The sequence below is a fragment of the Doryrhamphus excisus genome, linkage group LG2, assembly GCF_037039965.1.
Source record: "Doryrhamphus excisus strain RoL-2023G ecotype Guam linkage group LG2, RoL_Dexc_Guam_v1.1, whole genome shotgun sequence".
In the NCBI taxonomy this organism is placed as follows: Eukaryota; Metazoa; Chordata; class Actinopteri; order Syngnathiformes; family Syngnathidae; genus Doryrhamphus; species Doryrhamphus excisus.
The window spans coordinates 29528575-29552611 of record NC_136358.1 but is presented as its reverse complement, the minus strand read 5'-3'; the positions used below and the strand labels follow the sequence as shown (position 1 = coordinate 29552611).

At 47.7% G+C, this 24037-nt stretch overlaps 5 protein-coding genes, 1 long non-coding RNA gene and 3 other non-coding genes across 11 annotated transcripts; 2 read left to right on the top strand and 7 right to left on the bottom strand.

The window, feature by feature from the left end:
* Positions 1 to 1043: 1043 nt before the first annotated feature.
* rps8a (ribosomal protein S8a) lies at positions 1044 to 3556 on the bottom strand. The gene is made up of 6 exons (XM_058062146.2): positions 3433 to 3556; positions 2550 to 2656; positions 2243 to 2342; positions 1883 to 2058; positions 1552 to 1681; positions 1044 to 1195 (listed from the first exon to the last, which is right to left on the bottom strand). The coding sequence occupies exons 1-6, from the start codon at positions 3434 to 3436 to the stop codon at positions 1086 to 1088; spliced, it is 627 nt and encodes a 208-aa protein (XP_057918129.1). The 5' UTR covers positions 3437 to 3556; the 3' UTR covers positions 1044 to 1085.
* LOC131110072 (small nucleolar RNA SNORD38) lies at positions 1764 to 1832 on the bottom strand. The gene has a single exon (XR_009120836.1). It is a non-coding gene; the product is annotated as a small nucleolar RNA SNORD38 (small nucleolar RNA).
* LOC131110073 (small nucleolar RNA SNORD38) lies at positions 2137 to 2206 on the bottom strand. Its single transcript, XR_009120837.2, has one exon. It is a non-coding gene; the product is annotated as a small nucleolar RNA SNORD38 (small nucleolar RNA).
* On the bottom strand, positions 2410 to 2516 carry LOC131110074 (small nucleolar RNA SNORD46). Its single transcript, XR_009120838.2, has one exon. It is a non-coding gene; the product is annotated as a small nucleolar RNA SNORD46 (small nucleolar RNA).
* A 527-nt stretch (positions 3557 to 4083) lies between the features above and the next one.
* Positions 4084 to 9155, bottom strand: hectd3 (HECT domain containing 3). 3 transcript variants are annotated; one of them, XM_078789099.1, is made up of 19 exons: positions 8987 to 9155; positions 8259 to 8705; positions 7903 to 8150; positions 7698 to 7833; positions 7497 to 7618; positions 7308 to 7421; positions 6743 to 6825; positions 6493 to 6658; positions 6325 to 6406; positions 6051 to 6233; positions 5763 to 5984; positions 5507 to 5632; positions 5345 to 5434; positions 5069 to 5275; positions 4871 to 5000; positions 4712 to 4786; positions 4552 to 4639; positions 4407 to 4475; positions 4084 to 4303 (listed from the first exon to the last, which is right to left on the bottom strand). In XM_078789099.1, the coding sequence occupies exons 2-19, from the start codon at positions 8604 to 8606 to the stop codon at positions 4219 to 4221; spliced, it is 2574 nt and encodes an 857-aa protein (XP_078645225.1). In that variant the 5' UTR covers positions 8607 to 8705; positions 8987 to 9155; the 3' UTR covers positions 4084 to 4218. The 3 variants fall into 3 exon arrangements, with proteins under 3 accessions (XP_078645225.1, XP_078645224.1, XP_057918112.2); XM_078789098.1 differs by having other exon boundaries at positions 7903 to 8156; positions 8987 to 9153; XM_058062129.2 differs by having other exon boundaries at positions 5507 to 5620; positions 7903 to 8156; positions 8987 to 9153.
* A 668-nt stretch (positions 9156 to 9823) lies between these two features.
* LOC131109790 (uncharacterized) lies at positions 9824 to 11832 on the top strand. Its single transcript, XR_013627053.1, has 6 exons — positions 9824 to 9965; positions 10464 to 10524; positions 11029 to 11064; positions 11234 to 11269; positions 11435 to 11488; positions 11728 to 11832. It is a non-coding gene; the product is annotated as an uncharacterized LOC131109790 (long non-coding RNA).
* Positions 11833 to 11931: 99 nt separating this feature from the next.
* On the bottom strand, positions 11932 to 14357 carry best4 (bestrophin 4). Its single transcript, XM_058062642.2, has 9 exons — positions 14174 to 14357; positions 13942 to 14042; positions 13375 to 13608; positions 13157 to 13311; positions 13011 to 13088; positions 12785 to 12937; positions 12427 to 12507; positions 12197 to 12348; positions 11932 to 12131 (listed from the first exon to the last, which is right to left on the bottom strand). The coding sequence occupies exons 1-9, from the start codon at positions 14323 to 14325 to the stop codon at positions 11933 to 11935; spliced, it is 1305 nt and encodes a 434-aa protein (XP_057918625.2). The 5' UTR covers positions 14326 to 14357; the 3' UTR covers position 11932.
* Positions 14358 to 16186: 1829 nt separating this feature from the next.
* LOC131109446 (uncharacterized) lies at positions 16187 to 17883 on the bottom strand. The gene has a single exon (XM_058061478.2). The coding sequence runs from the start codon at positions 17689 to 17691 to the stop codon at positions 16591 to 16593; it is 1101 nt and encodes a 366-aa protein (XP_057917461.2). The 5' UTR covers positions 17692 to 17883; the 3' UTR covers positions 16187 to 16590.
* A 1990-nt stretch (positions 17884 to 19873) lies between these two features.
* Positions 19874 to 23933, top strand: ndufv2 (NADH:ubiquinone oxidoreductase core subunit V2). Its single transcript, XM_058061479.2, has 8 exons — positions 19874 to 20036; positions 20324 to 20377; positions 20887 to 20949; positions 21085 to 21201; positions 21283 to 21451; positions 22478 to 22587; positions 23628 to 23704; positions 23786 to 23933. The coding sequence occupies exons 1-8, from the start codon at positions 19995 to 19997 to the stop codon at positions 23877 to 23879; spliced, it is 726 nt and encodes a 241-aa protein (XP_057917462.2). The 5' UTR covers positions 19874 to 19994; the 3' UTR covers positions 23880 to 23933.
* Positions 23934 to 24037: the final 104 nt, after the last annotated feature.

Sequence of the window (24037 nt, the reverse complement as noted above, 5' to 3'; positions counted from 1 at the left end):
TTTGTTACCTAATTTTGTTTTATACCCTTCCGTGTCTTTGAAAGCTTAACCTGGTGCTGGTAGACGAGGAAATATCGATTTACAGTGAAATAGGAATGTTAAAACTATTTCTACCACCGGGAAAACGCTTGTAATTCTAAAGGTCATTTTGACATTCACGGAAATGAAGACGAACATTTCGAATCATTCACTTATCTTCCACTAACCAACGAAAACGTGAAATGGCTATCCAAGATACTACATTTCAGCTCCTTTGACAAAAGTGTAAAATAACAGTACTGTATTGTTAGAGCCATCACATTGTTCAAATGAAATTGACAATTTCTGTTTTCCTCAAATATCCTGTCCATTACTGACCTACATTGGATTGCGGTTAGCATCTTTGATGTACAAAAGTCTTTGATTCATCTGCAGGCAGCTCTTGGTGAGAAGCTTGGATACTCAAAATATTAACACATGCAATATTAACTGCAAAATAGTAACGTGTAGATGGGGGCTTTTGGGCAAAATTGACTGGGGATCAGACTATATATTCTACCCATACAATTCCAACAGTCCACTTGGAATTCCTGTATCTGTAAAAGTCCCTCTTCAGGACCACCGTGTCAACAGCAGACCACATGACATAACCGAAGGTTATGGTTGGCTCAAGCTATGATGCCAGGTTGGATGTTCAGTTTCAATTAAATACTTTGGAAAGTACAGACGGGCCGGATGTGGCCCTCAGGCCGTAGTTTGCCCATCCCCGCTGTAGATGGTACTAGCTGCACAGTGGTTGAGTGGTTAGCATGTTGGCCAGACAGGAGATCAGGAAGACCTGGGTTGGAACCTCCGCTATGACATCAGGATATTGTCCAATATATGAAAGGTTGTTTATATGTGCTCTGTGATTGGACCAGTCCAGGTTGTACCCCACCTCACCAGAAGACAGCTGGGATAGGCTCCTGCACACACGCAAGCCTAGCGAGGATAATTGGCATAGAAAAATAATGGCTGAGCAGATGTTGAAGAGAACAGGCTCTTCAGAGTAAGAACAAGGCACATTTGGGGACATTGGTTTTTATTGACGTCAAACAGCTGCACATTTATTTGCCTTTCTTGGCCTTTATTTTCCTCAGGTAGAACTCAAGTTCTTTGCCCTCCAGGATGTAGCCGTCTGCTCTGCCGCATTGTCCCGGTCTGGAGGCAATGCAGGCTGCAAGGAGAAGACAAAAAAATAACAAAAAGGCACCAATAGGCGTCAAGCTTCAGCCCACTAGCAAAGTAGTTCAATGCTACGTTCAAATGCAGGTAACATGATGTAAAAGAGGCATTGTTGGTCGTTTATTTCCAGGAAGGAATAGTTGCATCCCATTAAGTGGAGTCTTAGCTTTCTTTAAGCTGTTTGTGTATCTTTAGAACGCTCAGAGGAGATAAAGTAGTGTCTTCAGGTCTTTTGTAAGGATTGTAAGGTTGATGGGCAAAATTCCCCAAAGTGCAGTTTTCCTTCAAATGCCATAGCCCTAGTGGGACTGTTGTGACAGCATCCATTTTGCATCGCTCCTCACTCACCAAGAAGTTTTCCCTGCTGGAACTGCTCCTCCAAGATGGTGCTGATTTTGGCAGTCTTTTTACGCTCATCATACTTCTTCTGGATCTTCTTGGACCTCTTTTTGTTCAGGACCTCTTCCTCCTCAGGAGTCTGAAGTACAAGAACAAAAGGTCAGACGAAAAAGGAACACCAAATTATGGCAAAGGTGAAATGTCATGAGCTTTGGCATGTCTTTCTCAGAGTGTTCATTAGCATCACTTCCATTCAGTAGCAGAACTGGACAAAGTTATCTTCCCTGAAAGACGAGAGTAAAACTCCATTTTAGTTGCACCCAGCCCAAAATCGTCATACCAGTTTGGTTCCTTTCTTGCGTCCCAGAGGAGTGGCGTAGTGAGCCTCATACCACTGTCTGAAGGGAAGGCTGTCGACCAGGACAATGCAGTTCTTCACCAAGGTCTTGGTTCTGACCAGCTCATTGTTGGAGGCATTGTAGACCACGTCGATGATCCTGGTCTTGCGTGTGCAGCCTAAAAACAGATGCAGGGGGAAAATGGCTGCTTATTTTGGCTTGCGTATGAGCGACGACTGCAACAGCGGTGACAAGTTCTTCTCAGATTCTAAAACATCAGCACTTGCATTCAGTAGCAGAACTGGTAAAAGGCATCATCATTGAGAGAAAGGCTGATGTTCACAACTCTGATGGACACTTACATTCAGAACCCCATGAGAAGTTCCCAACGTCCAGCCTCAGAGCTCGATACTTTTTGTTCCCGCCACGGACCCTCACAGTGTGGATACGCCGGGGTCCGATCTTGAGGAACAGATCGTTTAGGTTAGTTACAAATGTAGCATATGTATTTGTCCCTCAAAGCGCTTCATGCGTGTCAGTGTAACTATGACGAGCCCTAGCATGGGTAGGTCCCCAGCTTTGCACCAAAACGGCACAACAAGACCCACCTAAGGTCCGGTTTTCATCACTCACATTCCATCAGGCTTTAACTCACACGTTGGTGTTTACCTTTGTGTTTGCTGGAGGTCGTCCCAGTTCATACTTCCTCTTCTTGTGGTAGGGTTTGCGTTTGCCGCCAGTCTTGCGGCGTTTGTGCCAGTTGTCCCTAGAAATACCTTTGGCAGAACACTTTGTAAGTACGTGGACATGTTGATGCAAATACTGCACAACCAGGCTGTGCTTGAGCAATCAGTTCTCCAAGGTAGGGTGTCCACATTGTGTATTTGGACTCGCATAAAGAGCTTCATCATGTAACTCAAGCAAAGCCACGCTCAATTCTTCCGCTTGGTTGAATTCATGAAAACCAAACATGTAAAAGGCACAGCCTAGTTAGCGACGTGTCAGTTTAGTAGCCTTAATGGCTTCCTACAACACACCACAAACATTCATTCAGACACGTAGTACCGCCTGCCGTGTGGTATACACGCAATGAAATGTTAATGTAAAAAATAACTCCGCGTCGATGCTAATTAAAAGTACATGCTTGAGCAAAGCATTACTTAGCGGCTAAGGCTAACGCCGCCCGGCTGGGTAGAGTTTTTAGGTAATAGCAATAACTAAATTGGTCGATTCGTGACACCACCAACTGCAAAGTTAAGGCAATGTGATAAAATACCTTAACTCCTCTCGAACACCACAACTACGCTCACTCCATCGTGCTTCGGCATCTCGCTACATGGCCAGCAGGAAGCCATCTTGGCTTGCATTTCAGACACCCAGTGAAAAAAACTTATTCAAAATGTCAACAACTGCCCGCACAGAGTCAAGTTGCAATTACCGCTGCTCTATCCATATTTATCTTTAATATAATGAGCAGTGTGATAGTTAACCCTTTGATAAAACGACGGATGGACGAGGATTCGCCTTCCAACGCAAGCATGAAAGCACGTACCCATTCTTCGGCGCCGGCTAGAAAGAGGAAGCGCAAAGGCTCATGGGAACGTTTGAGGCCACGTGTTCTCGCGACAACTCTCAGCTTGGTGAGATTTGATGTTTTTGCCGTTATTTTGTTATTTTCCAAATGTTCTAAAGCTAGAATTTGTCTTATATTTGACCTTTTTTGACAATAATAATAATAATAATAATAAATGTGTTTGTATAGCGCTTTACTCAAAGACGCTTTACAGTGAAGAAAAAAGAAATAAAAAATAGAGTTGAGTAAAAACAGAGTAAAAGATGCATTAAAATACAACACCCATACATTCATTGACAGCTAAAACAAGTCAGGTATAAAAAAAGTAGTCAGGTATAAAAAGTTTATTTAAACAGGATTTAAACAGGTGCGTTTTGACTTGTTTTTTGAAGGTGGAAGGTCAGGGCAAGCACGGAGTGAATGGGCCAAAGAGTTCCAGAGGGTGGGGGCAGCGATGGAGAAGGCTGTCTCCCCAGGTTGGGAGCTTGGTGTTACAGGGGAGTGCCAGGAGGTTGGAGTCTGAGGAGCAAAGGGGACGCGGGGGATAGCTCCTGATCTATGAACCTGATCTGGTTTATATGATATTGAGATTAAGAAGATAAATGTTTCATGATTCAGTCAACATCAGAGGCCACAAGGCAACAAAAGTCATGTTTTCATAGATTTCTTTATTTTATTTCCAATATTATTTACAGCTGTTATGTCAACAGTACTTGGAGATGACCTTGAATTGCTCCACCCAAAGATGGTGTGCAGACAAGATGATCACTCCTCCCAGGGGCTCATGTCCGTGTCGATGGCCACACAGTTGTAGGCGGCGTAACGCAGCTTCTCTTCACAAACCTTAGCGCTGTAGAAAACACACCAGGGGGACGCTGGTCAGACATTGCAATGGGGGGGGTGGGGGTGGGGGGGGCATTCAGTGGAATTGAACTTCAAAATACGCGTTTGACCTTGGATAATTGGGCAGGTAAAGTGTGCTGGAGCATGTGGAAGACTGCGGAAGTGCCTCGCTTTCAGAGCTACGCCAGGAAGGAAGTATGTTTAGTTTAAGTGTCAGCCATTTTTACAAGTGTTCAATGATGACTGTATACTTGCCAAAATACTTGTTTGTCAGAGAAGACGTAAATTGGAGCAGGAAGACGACTTCGACCCGTTACAAACCTCAGGAACCTGCTTCGGTCCTCTGCAAAGAAGAAACCACCTTCAGTTTCATATGGCATTCATCATTCATCATGATCAATGAGGGTCGAAGGACCATTGGTGAAGTTAGTCAGCGCCTCCCACAGGTACTGCACCCTGACATCGTTTTGTTCCAGGTCTTCATAGCGAGCTGCAGAAGAGGACGATAAAACGATGATGATGCCTCGTCACGTGACAAGCAGGAGTCATCTGTTTGAGCACTGAGAAAACTCACTGAGTCTCTTGAGGGCTTCCACGCTGATCTCAGGATCTCCACACACTTTCTTTTCCACCTCCTGCCACGTGAGTAGATCCAGGACCGCCTGAGGGACAACCTTTAGCAGTCCAGTTTGTATGGCGGTGATCTGCGACAGACAACGGGCAAATGAAGAGATGAAGAGGGCTAAGCAAAAGGCGAGAAGGAGATCTCCACCTGCTGCTTGCTCTCCTCCAGACGAGCCTTCTGGACCAGGCTGATGAAGTCTCGGCGGTCCTCATAGCGCACCACTCTGTTGCCGCCCCCAGGGACAAGATCCACCATCTGCCCGTCGCTCAGGAGGGTGGTGTAGACCAGCTCCTCACCGAACCTGAATTCAAACGTCTCGCGGTCCATGTTCTCCATGGCGTCCAGCAGGTTGACCTGAGATCATGGAAGAAAACCAGGACTGTGTGATCTGACTTTGATCAATGCGGTGCTGAACATGCTCACCAGCACGGAGTCAACAGCAGGGAAGTCTTTGCTCCAGCTGACGGTCTCCCCTGTCAGCTGCTTCCACACCAGCCCGGGCAGAGCCAGAACCTACCACAATCCAACTAAGTCAAAGATCCCGTATACTCAGGTGAAGGAAGGATGACCACACCTGACACCCACCAGGAAATCCTTTCCTCTGAGCGCAGCACCCATGAGCTGCCCGATCCACTCATATTTGTGGAACTCTTGACACGACGGGTTGGGGACGTAGAAATCTCTGGCCTCGAGAGAACCCTGGGTGGAGACCAATATCCGTAAAAGGAGGACATAAGTGGACGGAAGAACGGCACGTCTGGCCAAATGTGAGGAAAAGTCAATGCTGGGTCTTGGATGCAGTCCCCAACAACGCCGCCCAAACAACAGGTGACCCGCTTACTTGGTTGGATGTGCGAGTGAAGAAGGGCAGCGGCATGGGACACTCGGCCGAGCTGGGGCACAGCTCCTCCGACATGTCCGCCAGGCTGTCCCGGAATCCGCCGCCCTGGTCAATAATTCCCTCTGCAATGAATTTGCATTCCCACCACTGGTCGTAGCGAGCGGGCCACCTGTAATCCAACGTCTTCTCAAATTTATCCGACGGCTTCAGGCCTTCATACACCTGCAAGGATTAGACGCGCTCAGTGTCAGGAACACTCTTGGACCACCAGAGCGGATCTGGACTCGCCTGACTGAACACGGCGTTCTTGCAGCTGGCGTCCAGGGAGGGGTTGTCCCTGTGCTCCATGGCCAGGCGCCTGTTGATATAAAGGCAAGGCAGGAAGTTGGGCTTGCTGGTCTCCGAGTCCTTCAGGCATTGTGTAACCAGCGGCGAGCGTCGTTTGGACTGCAGCAGGAATTGCTTGATGCCCTGGAGGGCGCCACCGAGCACCAAAGAAATGATTCAACACAGTGCTCGGCTTTCTTCCGTCTTTTCGTGCAGAAGATGTGAACTTTCTCACTTTGATCTGGTTGAAGGTGCCCACACTGTAGTCCCAGGCCGGCACGAAGTCTGGAAGAACGCCGTCCAGCAACGAAATGAACCTGCAGGAAGAAACATGAACAGGAATTATTTGAGCTTAGGCGCTTGATTGCTTGGCTAAAAAGCATGTTAGCTCGCCAACGTCCACCTCTGTATGACCAGCGCTCGGCGGTACAGGACGTCAGCTGGTGTCCCCTGGAGACGGGGGTAGCGCACCAAGTAGGAGGACTGGAAAACATCAGCGTTCAGTCCCAGGTCTCGCTCGCATGACGATTTGATCTTCAGTCCTCGGATGCGCACGTCGATGCCCTCATCTTCCCGCCAAAAGAAGGCAGCGGTGCGTCAGACGTCGGGAAACACAAGAGGACGTTTCTCATTGACGAGATGCAAGAACTCACCCCGACATTCCTCGATCCGGATCTCAATGACTGGCAGGTGGGACGCCATGTCTTCAAGCACGCATATTTCTCCAATCAGATTGCTGACGACAAAAGCCAAGTACAAAAACATGTCAAATGAAATACAGTACAGCATACTTGCCGCTTTTCCCACAGCATCGACAACCGTCAAAGAAGAGTGAAATCTCAACATTTGACAAAAATCAAGATCAGTTGAGGATAAGGAAATCCTGGTGTAAATGGTGTGGATTTGTTTTAGCAGTGGTCCATACGTGTTGTACCGTATTAGCACATACGGTACATGGAAATAAATGTTCCCAACATGAGTAGCTCTTTTAGTGCTACTTTCGTTTAGGAAAAGCAGCAGAAAAAAACCTTGGTGACCCTAATGTAGCCAGGAGAACATCCCTACTTAGTATTAAGTATTAAAAATAAGCCTTTTCCAGGCTTTGAAAGAGTGTGTTGTTGTTATTTGCGGCTTGGGCCATTGGATTGGTGAGAATCCCCCGTGTGGAATATTTCCCTGGCTTGGCGATTGGAGGAACACTTGTAGTAATATGCTTACTCATCAATGGTGACATCACTCAGCTTCTTCAGGTTGTCTCCCTCTCCCCCGTACACAGTGACCCTCTTTGGCATGTAGTTGTCGTCTGTCGAGTCCACTGTCAAAATGAGCTTACTTAAAAAAAAGAAAAGTATATTACTGTTGTCCATTATTGACAGCTCTGGTTTATTGCAAGTGGCGGCTTCTCACTTGACCACCGTTCCTCTCCTCATATGCAAGCGGATCCAGTGTTGTCCCTGCATGCCGTCGCTCTCCCAGTATGTTTTTGTGTCGCCGTCGGTCAGACAGTTCACCCCCCCGCTGGGATCCTCCTACCGGCACATGGGGCCACAAGGTGAGACAAAGATGTCCTGAATTATTGCAGCAAATGCGGTCGTCTTCCTTCCTCACCGAACATGAAGAAACAAAAATAGTAGTGACACTCTGCTTCAGGCTGCCCAGGTTCTCGTCCTCTTTGCCTATGTGGTCATAGAAGTAGTGCACCAGGTCTTCGTCGCATTCATATGTCCATGTCGGAGGGACATATCTTGACATTGTGAGAGAATGTACTTTGTTTAGGTCAGCGGGGGAAGAAGCATTCCACAAGGCGACTTACCTGAGCTTCTCCATAGCTTCGTCATCTCGCTCCGCAATCTTGGGTTTGGAGCCGAGGAAGAGCGCATTTTCCACGTCCACCACCTGCTCCCACCTATTACACGCTTTGTGGTCGAAGCCGAAGAGCTGCTGCTGTCTGCTCAGCGTCTCCGGGGACTCCACCGGCACCAACCTGTCGCCACCCTCCGTGTGCTTGCACACCAGGATCCAACCCTCCTTCAAGTCCTGCCCTGGACGGTGCTCCTCCAGCTGCTCCTGGACAAGTAAGTTATCACGGGGTCACAGCAGCATCCCCAAACACTGTCACGGGGAGGATGGATTGCATAAAGAGCCAGAAAAAAAGAACAACATCCTCACCTTGTTGAGTTTGACCCAGAGACCTTGGCTGTTGCAGTACTCCTCCCCTGTGGTCCGGATACACGTCCCCTTCTTCGGTTCAATGGTGTACTTGCACAGTTTCTTGTTGAGCGCACTCTGATGTGGGCTGTCAAAGACGGACACCACAGTCTTGCCGGCCCCTCCAGTGGATGTCCCAGAAGGGGTAGAGCCGCTGGAGGATAAATCCTTGCAGATTTTGTAGCACACTTCTTTGGGAACATAGCACAGACTCTCAGGTAGCGGCTCGCTCTTCTTGAAGCACTCGATACATCTGTTCAAGAAGCGAATCCGGCCGAGCAGCAGGTGAAGGCTGTCTCCCACAGACATGGTGATGATGCTGATGTTGGTGGTGGGGAGTGACGGAAGTGGCAGTCAGCTGACATGACCCCGAGGTCCTCCTCTCCGCTTGGCTGCCCGAGGACCCGCCTGACAAACACGCGCAACAAAAGAGAAAGTTATTGATAACATCAGAATTAAGTCATACAGTCAGCAGCCGGGGTTTCGTGTTGCAATGAAACATACAAAGTCCAAAGGTTGATAGATTAGCAGTTCCTATGATGCGGCAATAAAACCACCAGTTCCTTGAAAGCTAACGTAGCAAGCTAGCAGGCGGTTGTCAAGTTTGGCTTTTCTATTGAACTGTTTATGAACTATTCTGTCATTTTAAGACACCGTAACATTAACAGACTTAACCATCGGCTACGTACCGCTAATGATGATCGGCGTTTTAGTTTGTCACAGAAGTATTTTAGTCCGTGATGATTTCGCTGCGATGTGACAATACGGAAGTGCCAAAGCTACTTTGACCTTCCTGGACTTCCGTACTTCAAAATAAGCGTTCACTTACAATTCATTGTTTTAATTCTTCTGTGGCTTTATGTCTTAACACCACACTGCTTGACATAGATTTGACAAACCAAACTTTCTATTTTAGATAGTTTGAGAGAGCACTATAACTTTGTGTCTCAAAAATAATACAACTGCAAGCGCGAAACGAGGTACACTGAAATATGTTGTAAATGCAACTCCAAATAAATGCATGCCAGCCAATGAATGACAATTTGTTTTTAAAAATGGATCACAGTAACTGAAACGATCGAAGTTGGCTTCCGATTTGCACGTAAGCTAAGGGGAAATTTAAGGCGGAACTGACGTAATGAGCATGTGTGTCCCGATGGTCTGTTTATTGTGACACTTAAAGTGAAAGCATTTCAGACGTTGCCTTTACTTGGTGCTCACCACTGGATATGTGGAACTTGTGAAATGCAATAAAGGCACATTTAGATGCTTCTTTAGCACCTAATCCGTATTAGACTTGGTCCACTTTAAAATTTCATGCGAGACGTGCTTTTATTGACAGCTCCTCCACAAAATAGGCAATCGTGTGCTGCAGTGAAATGCGTCCAAGCGGAAACGATCTAATGTTCTTTAGCACAAAGCAGCGTTTATTAAAATTGTCTCTGAGCCATCCCTAGCCAGTAAGAAATTCATGGGGCCCCTTGGCTGTACCCACGCTTAAAAGCTGCTTGCCATCCGTCAGTAAACAATAGAAGAATCCTACTTTTCCCCACAATGCATTGCGCCAAACTGGGCTGCTTTTGTGTCACGTGACTTCCGATCTCTCTCTCTCTCTCTCGTTTCCGAAGATTCATGACCTGACAACGCGTCCTCGTGCTCAAGAGACTGGTAAGTGTTAAATTTGTTACGTTTTTCTTTAAATACATATTGTGTGAGAAGGCCCATAGTCATGCTCTTTTTAAGTGAGGGGTGTATGTATGTATATTTTGTGACACGTGCGCCATGATGTTATGAAGAGCCCATGAATGCACCGCATGGAGCATAGAACTAATGCGTTACTTGTATGATTGTGCGACACCTCAAACTTCAACTACAAATGTGCAACATAACTCGTCTAAAAATATAAAAAGACATTTAAGTATTGATGTAACGCTGTCCTTACCGAGGACTTGGCAGCACGTGGCAGCCACGGGACCTAGTAGCACGAGGCATCCTGCTAAAGCTACATGCTAATAATGCTAACGGTCGCGTTCCACGACGATTACGGTTCATGTATTTGTATTCATATTAGAATAAAAGAGCATAAGTATTATAGATTATGTCGACTGTATTTAAATCATGGTAACCCCCCCCCGACAATGATGTTTGTACTGTTTGCTTTTTCAGAGATGCAAGATCTCTTGATGGAAACGTAGATGAGGGTACACAGAACTATGCGTCCCTTGAGGTAAAATGAACGTCTCCCAACACTTGCAATGATCCTTGGTGAAAGCCAGTGCTTCTCAAGTAGTGAGGAAGGCAGTGACTCATTTGAATGCTAGTGCAGACACAACATGCAGCTTTGCCATATCCTGGTTTCAAGCTCCTTCTGTACAGTGCAGATGGACATTGTCAGGTTCACAATAGTATTTCCTTCTTCAGTAGTATTTCAAATGAAATCAGATATTGGCAGGTCTCACAAATGTAGCATCACATCCCAGCACTCAGTCAGCTGCCCAGGCGACGTGTCTGGATCAGTGTTACGGTGCTGGAAGATGAAGCCTCTGCACATGTTTATCAGCTCTGCAGGCTGTTTTAGTTTCTGCTGCTGCTGAGAGGCTGCAGGGCGAGGCCCAATGAGAGTGGCCCATCCCGGGCATATGTCGGGACGGGCCTAGAGCAGGGCCACACACACCATGCTGTTTGTGTGCATATTTGCAGGTGAAATTAATGCTTCTGAAATGTCCTGTAGGATGGCTTGCAGTGGATGATGGGAGTTGGCAACGAGGTGAGTCGTATCCTAGCTTGACTTCCTTTTGGCCTGGTGTGCTGTGATGTCCTTTAACACATCATGCTGACATATTATGGTGAACTTTAACCCTGAGCACACTGACCGACAGGGTCACGCACGCCATAGTTTTTGTAGGTGAAATTAATGCTTCTGAAATGTCCTGTAGGATGGCTTGCAGTGGATGATGGGAGTTGGCAACGAGGTGAGTCGTATCCTAGCTTGACTTCCTTTTGGCCTGGTGTGCTGTGATGTCCTTTAACACATCATGCTGACATATTATGGTGAACTTTAACCCTGAGCACACTAGCCCACTGATGGGGGTTAATCCGCTGTGGACCATTAACTCAAGCTAATTTCTCTCCTGCAGGACATGCAGCGTTTGGCCAGCAGGGGGCAGTGGTTGCAACGCCCAAATGTTCAGGTGTGCAAAATCTTCTTTAAAATGTGAAATGTCCGCCTGTGTACCAATCATGTACTGCCATGTCAGAGGCCAACTTTGCTCTGTTGTGGAATCTTTGTATTGGGAGATAAATGTCAGGACTTTGGCACAGGTTTACCCAATTCCTGTTGAGCAGAACCTGACTGAAGTCCTGAGACATTCCTCATGCTATCAGTCATGCTCGTGTGTGTTTGAAAGTAACACCTGATTTGTCTCTCCAGCTGTCCTGAGTCCGACAGTACGGCGCCCCCTTGTGGATGAGACTAGAAGCAACATCCCTGCATTGGAGTTTGGTTTCATGTAACAATAAAACATCTCAAAATGGATGTAGTGTCTTTCCATTATTTGCAGTGACTGCAGTCCTTGAAATGTTTGTAGGAATTACATCATAGAAACCAAGATTTTCACAATACTTATAAGCCATATTTATTCCTCGTTTGCGTCCACTTTGATCATTATCTTCACTTGATCTTCATCATGGCCCTCATCATGCTCAGCGTTGTTCATGAGGTGATGTAAGGACGTGTCGGTCAGTGATGGAAGGCTGCAACCCCGCAGCAGACCCACGCCATCTTTCTGCATCTCCATCCCGGCCTGATGGATCTCCAGGTCGCCCGTGCTCATCCTGCAAATGCAGCACGTTAAAGAATGTAGCCTGAAGATGAGCCTGAAGGTCAGGTCATCATTGACCTCATGTCAAAGGTGGACCCTCGGAATGCTGGTTTCCGACTGTCTGCTGCAGTTGATGTGTAAGGGATGGAGAAATGTCTCTGAGCCCAGTGCTTGTCCTTCTCCAGTGGAGCCAGGTTCTGGTACATGTCGTCCACCGCCAGCATGGACGCCTGCAGGAAGCACAAAGAAACAGTCTGCACCCAAACATCTCAGCAGCAGGTGTCTGAAAGAACGGGGAGTTTTGCCACCTGAAAGTTTCTGTCAATCAGCTGGTTGGTTTCAAAGTCGTCGTCATCCTCTCCGAATGGGTTGATGATCAACTCTCCTACCTACAGTGGGGGGGTACACTGAACACGGTTACCTCCAGAGCGACAACGCCCCAATTAAATTCTTGAACTCCAGCAGTGTTGCTGTTTTTAGATGTCTGTGTCCGACTACTGGGTGACCTTGTTGTGCTTAGCAACCAGAACACGGTCCTGCTACTGAGCTACGCCTGGAAATGAAGCCCGTTCTCATACCTGAAGTCTTCAAAAGGACGAGATACTACCAGGCATTTCAAGCAGGGTCATATATTCTACAGGTGTGACCAGAGCGGCCTGGGCTCACCTTGAGCCATCCTGCGTAGAAGAAGAACTGCAGCAGGGTGAAGACCGGCACATACAGGTCCAGCTTATGGCCCTGGTAGCCTTTGTCCGGGTTGAGGAACTGGCGGCCCACGACAGAGAAGGCGAAGAAGGAGTAGACAGCTAAAGTTACCACCTGGGGAATGACAGCGAGTCGGCCAGTAAGATGGGGATGGGTGGGGGTCCCGGCTACCGTGATGGCGCTCCACCTGGGTGTAGACCAGAGGGATGCTGATCCAGTCGTAGTGGAACAGGAGGCTGCACTTGGCCCTGTAGTTGTTGAGCTCCTACAAGAGGAAGGAATCGTCACAAGCTGCTTCTTCATGTCCACGCTGACCAAACCAAAGTGAGTCACATCCATGAGGAGCCTCAAAGCCACGTCGTCCCTCACGCGACCCTCCTCTCTGGCTCGGGAGGCCAGGTTGGCGAACCAGGTCAAGGGCATCCAGTACTTGTTGAAGTCCGAGTGCAGCGACTCCAACAGTTTTAGCTCATGTGACGTCATGAAGCCTGGACACAAACGTGACGGCCAGGGACGGACACGCGACTCCACGTGCTCGGGGCGGTACCTACCGGCATCCACCACGCGATCCAACGTAGGGAAGCGCTTGCGGACCCTGGTGCTGATGGAGCGCAGGATGAGAACCGAAGACAGATTGGCGCATCTCATCAGCGTGCGGCGCAGCAGGCGGCCCCTCTCGTCGGCGCCGTGGACGTTGCCGGAAACCACCATCATCAGGTTGTCGGGCAACGGGAAGCTGGTGTATTGACCCCACCATCGGTTGAAGGCCAAGGTCACATAAAAGCCTAGGAAGGTCATTTGGGATTATGCGGTGAATGTCTGAATTGTGGAACCGCACCACTGAAAGGTCGTGGACTTTTGAAATGAAGAATGATTGTAGGAATAGTTTGGAAGACGAGCTGAAGCTGGACTGGAATGTTGTACAAATAGTCTGATGTTGAAACGTAGAACGGGAATACCTAGCATGATGGTGGTACGTGTTTATGTCCACCCACAAAAGTAGCAAAAACCATGAATATGCTAGCGCTAGGTTGCTGTGGTTTGGACGAGGTGGCATTTCCCGTCTATTCCCGTATTCCATCCCATTGGGCCAGCATATTGGCGTTCCCTCTACGTACCCAGCACAAAGAGAACGGGGATGAAGCTGGTGTTGGTGAAGCGGTCGCAGTACAGGGCGATGCGTTCAAACAGGTCCTGCTGCTCGGGTGTGAGCATCAGCCTGCACGGTGGAAGGCAAACCAGTAACAAACCAGTAACAAACCAGTAACAAACCAGTAACAAACCAGTAACAAACCAGTAAAGCCATTGCAAAGGTAGAGGCTGTAATCTTGTCACCGACTGGCGTCTCACCTGTAAAGCACGCTGAAAAAGACGTAAACGCCACAGAAGACGAGGAACTCCTTGTAGAGCAGCTTGTAGATGCTGCCCTTCCACCTGAACAGGAGCTTGGTGAAGCCACCAAAGCTCACGTTGGCCACCTCCAGGGAGTAGGAAAGCGTCATGGCAGCAGATCAGGAGGGTCACACCTTCCACGATGATGATGATGGTGGAGAGAAGAGTCTTGTCGTCCTGCTCCGTATTTAAAGGCCCGGCGTGTTGATTTATGACCTGGGAATGTTTGTGTCCACTTTTCTTCCTCAAAAGACACAAATCTTCCTTATCAGCGTTCCTTTCCCTGCTTGTGTGGAAAACCATTACATCATCAGGCACACTGCAATATAATGTCATATTTACATATAATAGGATGGCTTGGCTTTATTATATATATTATTATTCATATTTATTATATATACTACCTTCCTACTGCAGCTATAGGTCAGAATACTACATTGGTACTACAGTTATAGGTCACAATGGTTTAACAGCAGAATACTACATTGGTACTATAGTTATAGGTCAGAATGGTTTAACACCAGAATACTACATTGGTACTACAGTTCTAGGTCAAGCTGGAGTGTTGTACACGCTTACAGCAGGGAACCCTACAAGAGCAGCCAAATAATAAGCGTTAGCGTTACTCCCTAAAGTACTAGTGAATTTAGTTTAGTGGAGTCTGTTTTGATATGTTAGATACTAGAACTGTGATAGATAGTGGAGTTTATGGTATATTTATTCATGTTTAGTGCTTAGACATTTTTCAATCATGTAGTTTTAACATGACAAGCAAAATCCTTCAAACTACTTGATAGTTTTATGTCAGCACAACCTAATGGGTTCAGATTGGAATCCCGTTTGCAATACCTCTCCAGAACAGAAGGTGGCAGCAACACGTGACAGGCCCTATCCGTCAGCTAAGGTGAAGAAGCGCTATAGCAGAGAGTTGGGGAGCTAGCTTATACTGCCTCACGACAATCTTCTTGCATCCATCAAAAGTTAAACCATCCCTGGTGGAGAAACATCTCAATTGGTAAGTTCACTTTCCCTTTTCATTCTGTCATCTGTCTTTCCTTTTGTATGTATTTTATATACTGATGACTGCTAGTTTTTGTGTTGTTACCTCTTAGCTAAAACTAAATTGCTGCCAATTGTTATCACGTGGACAACACGTGCTAGACCAGTTGAAGTAACTTTATTGGTAGGTGGAAAAATGAACAATTGTAAGACAATGTGCTGTTCTCACGCCTGGAAAAATGAACTGGTCAATTACAGATGAGGTTAAAAACTGCTGAATATAAAATTTATATTATATTTTATTTATATTAAGAACAGCATTAATTCTTTATTTAAGAAACATGTCAGACTGTGAGAAAAAGTTCATAACTAATAAAAACCGCATTATTATGTATTTCATCTTTTTATGAACCTTTGACATGTGTTGCTTTGATTGTTAGTCACCAAACTAAGTTGACCTTCTCACTCTTGTCTCAGTTTATCCCAGGAACGTGATGCTATGAAGATGTCCTGGTCTCCAACTAAAAGGGTCTCCTAGAAGAAATGTCTGCCAGATTTGATGCCCAGCACCTCCAACAATAACCATAAAGAGTGATACTAGATGTATCACGTGATCATGTTGTATGTCAAACGTCCGCCTGCTTGGAAGGAGGATGGAATGAAAGGCTGTTTGACAGCTCATATGATGTGTTGCATGGTCCGTCCCACCCGCCTCATGTTTGCTTTTCACACGCTCGTGTCTGCTGTATATCAGCCTCTTTGTTTTTATAGCAACGCATGGACTCCTCCTGTGGAGCGCTGACACGATGCCGTGGCCTCCTCTCCTTACGGCCTCGGGTCGATGGGCTCCCGCAGCACATTTGGGGTCCACATCCTTCATCATGTCCCTTCCACACCATGATGAAGGACGTGGTCCAGATAGTCAGATATGTATATATAATATGACAGCTATATATATATATATATATATATATATATATAATATGGTATGTGACAGCTATATACATACTATATATATAATATGACATATGACAGGAGCATGACACACTTGGACACACCAACAGAGCCGTGACTTTTACGGTTGAGCAGCTCCACGGGAGATAGTGACACCCAACTTCCCAATGGAAAACGGTTAGAAACAAGAGGAACAGGAATGGGGAGGGTACAACACCCCCACATAGGGGAGGAGCTCTTTCAACTAAAGCCACGTTATTGACAAATAGTATTGTTGGAATTCTATATGGAACGTCGTAAAGTGTAACCTTGTCCTTCCCTTCAGAGACATTCCCCCAGCAGGCCCAAGTATTCCATGGAAAGTATAAAATCATGCTTCCGCTCTATTGTTCCTATAATAAGTATCCTAAATCTCCTGCGGCTCAGTCTCCATGGTCCGAGTCATCCAGCTGGATTCCTGGTACCAGGCTGTAATATTCCGTGGATTGAGTCATGTAAGCTCTCTCCCGGTCCGCCGAGTCTTTCAGCACTTCCGACACGCTGACCGAGTCCATCTCGGTCCCGCTAGGCTTCCCATCTGAGCAGCGGGATTCCGGTTGGAGAGATTCCATGGAACCCAGCCGGACTTCTTTTTCTCCATCCATGTTTGCGGTGCGGCCCAGCAGCTCGGAAGCCGGGACGTCACGGCCCCTGCAGTCAGCTGACATCTGCCCGTGGTGACCTTTCAGCCCAGCGCCTGGGGAGCTGGACCGCCGTTGCGTTGATGCCCCCAAAATGGGGGCCTCTTTCCTCTTCCTCCCGCAGCACCAGCAGACCACCAGGGCAGAGAGCAGAAGGAGCGGGAGCGTGAAGAAGAGCGCAGTGAGGCTGGTCGGGCGGCACATGTCGTTCACCCTCACCGACCGCACCGCCCGGCCCGCCAGCTTCCAGGGGGAGACGCAGGTCAAGTTGCTTGCCAGGACCCCCGTCTTTGTGTCCCTGCTGTTCTCCAGGACCTCCAGGAAGGAGCAGGAGCAGTCCCAGGGGTTCCCGTCCAGCTGCAGGCTCTGCAGAGCGGGCCTCTGCAGCACGGAGGCTGGAAGGAAGCTGAGTCGGTTCTCTTGGAGATCCAACCTTCGCAAGTTGTCCGAGTCCTGTAAGAAGCCTTTCGGGAGCTCCTCCAGTCGGTTCTGGCTTAGGTCCACTTCTTCCAGATGGGGCTGTCCGGCCAGAAAGTCCTGTGGCAAAGCCGCCATTCTGTTGCGGCCCAAGTAAACCTTTTCCAGCAGGGAGGCCTCCACACCTGACATCTCCAGTGAGGTGATGTTACAGTCGGAAAGATCCAGAATCCGCAGGCTGGACTGGTTGGTCAGCCGGGACCACCGCACCCGGCCCAAAGCGGAGCCGGAGAAGTTTAGGCAGCAAACGGCGGCGGGCGTCTCTGAGGGGAACTCGGACCAGACGGTGGCAGGTGGGCACTGGCAGCCGCCCACAAGCCCTGTCCTCAGCAGAGAGAAGACCAGGACGCTCCACCGATGAAGCATCTCTGCAGGACAACGACCAAGTCAATCCCAAGAAAAGCCTCCCAAACCGCTGCCCTCCCCTCACGACTGCTGGTTGCTCTGGGGATGGTGGGCGTCGGCATGGAGATGGCGTGGTCGGGGACGACAGAAGTGACTCCCCTGTGAAGCTTCACTTGAGGTGGGGCGTGGCAGCTCTACGCACTTTGGCATCACCTTGGGCAAAAGAACATTTGGTACGTTTCAGCCTTCCCGGACTGCCTGGGGAGTCAGGCAGAGAACAGTATTCTAGTATTCACAGTCAGGCTGTGTGTGCTAGCTGCATGGCGCCACCAGGGTTCCCCAACGTTGGCCTCCAAGACCTTCAAGAACAACATAAACTAGCTGGGTTTTCCAGGACTACAAAAGGAGAAGGAGACCAAAAAAGGCGGAGGCTAAAGACATGTTGCTAAAACTGTAAACCTCACGTGTCCAAACGTTCCCTTGACACGACCGCCCTCCAGTGATTGACACCTGCTGGAGATCAAAGACCAAGACCAATAGGACTTCAGTTGGCCTTCAAGTCAATCTCGTACCAGATTCCCAATCCCGATATTCCCAAAATATGCTGGAGGAGAGCTCTTCCGCCTGCATCTCAGTGACTGTCACCTCTTCCCCCTCCTGCAGGAGAAGAGGGTGTGTCTCTCCACCCAGGTGGGTGGAGTTTAATTAAAGGGGAACCACACTTTTGCTATTTTGCCCATCTTTCCCAATCCTGATTTCAAACACGAACATTTCCCTTTTCTGTGTAATCTATCACAGGAAAACAAGTAAATATAAGCTAGCTAACAATGGAAGCCATGGGAAATACATATTGTGGTGCTAAAGCGCCCGAAAAAAATCCATTCCACCTGGCCGAGTGGTTAGCATGCAGTGGAAACATGTTAGGTTCATTGGCCACTCCAAAATACCTGCTTTCCCGCCTCTGCGTACCAGTAGTAGTTTGTTTCATGCAGACCTCAGGGCATGGTGCTTGACCCCCCCCCCCTCCCCCCCACACACACACATTGTGTGTATTGGGCATCTCGGACACTTCCACGGGATGCTGAATGAGTGCATCTGTGTCGCCTGGCAACAAGAACATGTTCCCGCCATGTCCTTGATAGCAGTGTGTGTGCAATGACTCACAGGCCATTACCTTGTAAACATGGGGGAGGGGGGGTGCAGAGATTTGAGGAAGTGTGTGTGTACTTTTCCCTGCACTGTTTGAGGTTGATCAGCTGTCTCCTCTGTAAACACCATTTGTGCATCACACACACTCACACACACACAATCCAAGTGCATGAACGGCAACAAGGGCATCCCCTTAGCTAATTAGCGCTGTACCTGAGAGAGTCCTGTTGCAGTCCAAAGTCAAGTGCAAACTTTGTGGAATATTATCAGCTACCTTGCCACCATTGGTCGTTGGCGTAAAGTATCATTTGAAGGATCTACACACAAACGCACAAACACACTCAGGCCAGGGGACCAAATCTGGCCCTCAAAGCAATTCCATCCGTCCCTCCAAACTGTTGGGAAAGTAGTGCTGAGTTGCCCGGACATTGTGAGAATGACCAAGAGGTGGAGGGTCAACAGGCGCTGCACTGGAACCAGCAACCTCACTGGTATATCCCTGGATGTTCAATGCCTTCAATGTGGCCCCAATACCTTGGAGCAACTTGGAGGAAATATTTTTAGACTTGTAACCTTTGCACAAACAGAAGGAGGTGGCCTGGATACAGCCTGACCCACATCGTGGCTGCACATGCTGGGCAGAAGCTATCTCAGATACATGGGATGCTCATCTTGGGATGAATGTCTGCCTGGAGCCTAGTCTGCCTAGGTATCTCCTATATTGTTGTTAGCTGGGTCATGCTAACTCCTTTTCTCTCATTGGAATGCACAGAAAAGGGAAGGAAATAGGAGGAAATGTTCATGTTTCACTTAAGGCTTGGGGATGTTTATTTACAACAACCTGTTAACATTTTTATCACACATACCTGTCTTTGTTTACGGACCTATTCAATTCTAGCGAGGCCCATGGAAAACCCCTAAAATGCGCCGAAATTTTGTTTTTTTTAGCTATACTTTATTTATTATATCTATTCATTTTCTCTATATTCCCTTGTCATTTGTTTAGTTGTGTTGTTTTTGTCAGAATTTTGTTTGTGTAAAAAGACCCCTCCTTTCCTTGCTGACGTCACCAGTCAGTCAGACGTAGATAATCGAGAGTCGAGTGGCTCATGTTGTTAGCTGCGGTTGTCCTCTCCATTTGTTGACGAGCCGGGGACCAAACTTCTACCCTCGGGATGTTTTTCTCCACACTTGCTCGGTCTGCGGTGTCGCGGATGGTACGGCTTCATATTCTATGGCTTTGCGGCCATTTTTGAGAAGGCGTTTGTGACAAAATAGCATGACTCTTCACAAGGGCAAGGCCGCTTAGCTAACAACCAAGCTAGGACAACGTTAGCATGGATTTGCTTCCCCTCCAGCTGTCAAGTGTGTACATTTACATCCATTATCCGGCAGACTCGGAGCGATGGGACTTTAAGATCAGTTTGATACATTAGTTTGATATGAATGCGTACATATGTGGCAGACAATATAAGCGACTTGTTGTTGACGCCTGTGCTTCCAGGTGAGGGGTCTCCATCAGTCTGCTACACGTACCGGAGCTGGTGGCATCTTTGTGGTGAGTTTAACCTTCACCTGGATATCTAAGTAAGGGACAATGCGTGCCCGGGCAGGAGATCCGGTTCCAATCTCCGCTTGAGCATCTCTGTGGAGTTCGCATGTTCTTCCCATGAGTGCTGGCGTTTCTCCGGGTAGTCCGGTTTTTGGGACGGCTCCAAATGCTCTGTTCCAGGGGGGCGTCGCGAAACTTCCTTTGTGATGTCACAGAGGAGCGGGCGTCCTTATATGGGCGTGGCTGTAAGCGGATGACAGCCCCCCAGTCCTAAGGCTGTGGCATGTAGGTCTAAGCTGGAGCAGAGCTTCTATTCTATTCTATTCTATTGCATTGGATTGGAGTTTATTCTATTGTATTCTATTCTGGAAGCAGGAAGAGATGCAGAGGTAAGGCTTGCAATGTGGGTGGCCGCGTGTCGTTGCAAGGTGGCGGTGGGCCCTGCAGCCAAACCAGTTGAGACCCACTGCGCTTGAATGGTTGTTCCTGTTAAAGCCAAGATCTGTCCTTTTCAGCACCGAGACACAGCCAGCAACAACCCTGACACGCCCTTTGAGTTCACAGAGGAGAACAAAAAGGTAGCACTTCCTGACGTCAAGCATATGTACAATTCCACGTTCAGCCCAGCCTTTATTTGACGCTTTAGCAACTCAATTCCACAATTGCAGAAAGGGGCTGATTTTGTTATCCGGTCTTGTTCTTTGTGTCCTTAGAGAATCAAAGCCATCATTTCAATGTACCCTGTGGGCCACAAGCAAGCGGCGACCATCCCCGTGTTGGACCTAGCCCAGAGACAACACGGATGGCTTCCCATCTCCGTCATGAACAAGGCACGCTGCATTCTGGGGGGGCTGGACGCTCACTATTAGAGGTCACAGCTTGCTTGAACGGGTGCCGTTGTTGTCCTCCAGGTCGCCGAGGTGCTGGAGATCGCTCCCATGAGGGTGTACGAGGTGGCCACCTTCTACACCATGTTTCTGCGCCAGCCTGTGGGGAAGTACTTCATTCAGATTTGCACCACCACGCCGTGCATGCTCTGCAACTCCGACAGCATCCTGGAGGCCATCCAAAATAAACTGGGTAAGGGTGACCAGCGCTGAGGTTGTACATGATGGCCCGTCCCCAATGAAGACATGGAAGCAGGATGCAGGAAGGGAAATGCACTTTATTGTCTACACTGAAGATAACAATGCACATATTTGGCTGCCAGTGGAGCTCAAACAATTCATGTTCATAATGTTTGTGTGCTTACGCTTGCATGACACATCTATCTCCATCACCCACATACCAGGGCTAGACTAACCTTAGTCTACGGGGAGCACAGAGGCCCCTGACTTAAAAAGCAGAAAATGCTGAAACCCACTTAAATATAGCAACACAAATATCTGAAATACTGACATTTCCTCTCATTTTCACTCTTGTACTGACAAATAGTCAACAATAAATGACAGTTGTCTTCTCTATCCACCCCCCCCCCCCCCCCACGCCTCCTGAAGTCCTCATTGGTGGCATCATGTCAAACACCGCCCTCCTTCCTCCACCCTTGGCGTTTGTCTCCTCCTTCCCCTTTAGGAGTGTAAAGTGGTTGAAAGTTCCCTGGAAGTGGTACTGGTGGATTTGAGCATGCATACCGTTTACAGTGGAATACATCACGTAGTACAATTGGCAGTATCACATGTCCAAAAGGAGTAGGCAGAAGCATCCGTTTCACATCTGTGTGTTGTTGTTGTTGATACATGTCACTGAGATTTAAAAAAAAAAAGTCACACTTGGAGTCTGTGGACCAGAGACCCGGTGGATAACTCCAGCCAGGCCAAATGGGTAAACCAAGATGGTAGATGAGTGAACTCCAATATGAGTCAAGCTAACGATCACACAGGCTGGCATCATGCTGTCGACACATTTCAGACTAGTTGTCATTCTCATGGAAATAACTCAACATGGAACACGTACTTCATTCTGGTTGCACGGGCGTGACGAAATGACCTTCACTCGCCGTGTCTCATATTTGACTGTCAAAGTGCAGTGGGGATGCCTGCATACGTATGAATATGTATGTGTATATATATGTATGTATACTGTCTGCTAATGTGGGTTTCTATGCAGGCATCAAAGCTGGAGAGACAACTTCAGACAAGATGTTCACGCTCATAGAAGTGGAATGCCTCGGTGCCTGCGTGAACGCGCCAATGGTGCAGATCAACGACAACTACTATGTGAGTGTGGTTCCTTCATCCATCACTTTGGCACTCCTGAAGCACCTGCATGTGGATGTTTGGAAAAGGCCTGTTGGTCCGTGCCTGGTCTCCATACGTGCCCTGCAGCCGCCCTGACCGACATGCCCACAAGCACGTTCAAGGCCACGCCAGACTAAGCGCTACACTAAACATCCGCGTGGCTACATCATCATACTTTCCTGCATCAAAACAACCCTAACCATGATGTAGCGACCTGGAGGCAGCCATGTTGGCTGACATTCTTCTTCAAAAATGTTACACATCATCTCCAACCCATATGTGAGGCAGGAGATGTTTGTCTTACTAAAGATACGAACTTACTAAAGATATAAGCACAGATAGAATCGCATATTGACACCACTACACCACACCCGGTAGCAACTAGCTTCACCACGCACTCTCAACGCCCCAGACCACCACCTCCAGCTGTTTTCACTGTGGACTTTGGAACAGTCATGCTACAGTAGATGTTTCCAGGGAGGAGGTTCCGGTAATGCTTCAAAGTATTACTTGTAATCATGAATGTACTAGGTTACTACATGGTTCCGGCAGGTGTATATATAATACCTTGTTAGGAGCTGTCTTTGTGGGTGGCTTGTCTCTTAACAGTTTTTCTATCTTTAGAGTGCACAGAAAAGAGACATAAGCATTCATGTCTTGCATAAGGATTAGGGATGATGGACACATTTCTTTGAATTTGGCAGGGACTTGTGGAGGCCAGTTTGAGCCCTGGCCAGGGTGCAGGGCTGAGCTGTGTTCCACTAAAGAGCCGCTTCCTGCCACTGTGAAGGAATACAGTGCATCACTCTTAGTTACTACAACATATTCCTGACCCCAGTGGGAGGTTGTTAGTTGTTATATTAGTTAGATTACACAAAAGCTAAACCAATTTCTACACAACTTTATAAGTACAAGTACATCTTCTTCACACGCATTACCCATCGTGCTTTAGTGCGGCCTACTCAACAGTGGTTTTATCATTCTAAATGGTACTTTGTGTTATTACTTTGCTATTTCAGGAGGACCTCACCCCAGCGGATATAGAGCACATCATAGATGAGCTGCAAGCCGGCAGAGTCCCACCACCAGGGCCAAGGTACAATCATAATGTTGTTTATTGGCCATCTAAAGTGAACCTGCTGATTCTAGTTGACTTTTTACGTTTTCCTCCATGTAGGAGTGGCCGTTTCTCCTGCGAGCCTGCAGGTGGACTGACCTCCCTGACAGAACCTCCTAAAGGACCCGGTTTTGGTGTGAGACCAGACCTGTAAATGCACAAATCCTGATCATGTGTAAATAAACGACTGTACTGTGCTGCTGTATGTTTATTATTAAGGCTCCTTATCTGACAAGATGACTGCTTAATATAGCCATTTCTTATCTGGTATCAAATGTACATGGCAGATACTGGATATTGCAATCATCACAC

Bases quoted from the DNA above. Each gene is read 5' to 3' on its own strand.
- rps8a (XM_058062146.2), bottom strand. The intron at 1,682-1,882 runs GTATGACGATTT...CTTGTACTTCAG, and splicing joins GCAAGAAAGGAACCAAACTG to ACTCCTGAGGAGGAAGAGGT. The intron at 1,196-1,551 runs GTGAGTGAGGAG...TTCTCCTTGCAG, and splicing joins CCAGCAGGGAAAACTTCTTG to CCTGCATTGCCTCCAGACCG.
- hectd3 (XM_078789098.1), bottom strand. From the start codon at position 8,606: ATGTCTGTGGGAGACAGCCTTCACCTGCTGCTCGGCCGGATTCGCTTC. The intron at 7,422-7,496 runs GTGAGAAGCCGC...CTTTTTTTTAAG, and splicing joins AGGAGAGGAACGGTGGTCAA to TAAGCTCATTTTGACAGTGG. The intron at 6,407-6,492 runs GTGGACGTTGGC...TTCTTCCTGCAG, and splicing joins CGAGCGCTGGTCATACAGAG to GTTCATTTCGTTGCTGGACG.
- best4 (XM_058062642.2), bottom strand. From the start codon at position 14,325: ATGACGCTTTCCTACTCCCTGGAGGTGGCCAACGTGAGCTTTGGTGGC. The intron at 13,312-13,374 runs GTAGGTACCGCC...GTTTGTGTCCAG, and splicing joins GGATCGCGTGGTGGATGCCG to GCTTCATGACGTCACATGAG. The intron at 12,508-12,784 runs GTGAGCCCAGGC...CCCCCACTGTAG, and splicing joins TCTACGCAGGATGGCTCAAG to GTAGGAGAGTTGATCATCAA.
- LOC131109446 (XM_058061478.2), bottom strand. From the start codon at position 17,691: ATGCTTCATCGGTGGAGCGTCCTGGTCTTCTCTCTGCTGAGGACAGGG.
- ndufv2 (XM_058061479.2), top strand. From the start codon at position 19,995: ATGTTTTTCTCCACACTTGCTCGGTCTGCGGTGTCGCGGATG. The intron at 20,378-20,886 runs GTGAGTTTAACC...TGTCCTTTTCAG, and splicing joins GAGCTGGTGGCATCTTTGTG to CACCGAGACACAGCCAGCAA. The intron at 22,588-23,627 runs GTGAGTGTGGTT...TTGCTATTTCAG, and splicing joins AGATCAACGACAACTACTAT to GAGGACCTCACCCCAGCGGA.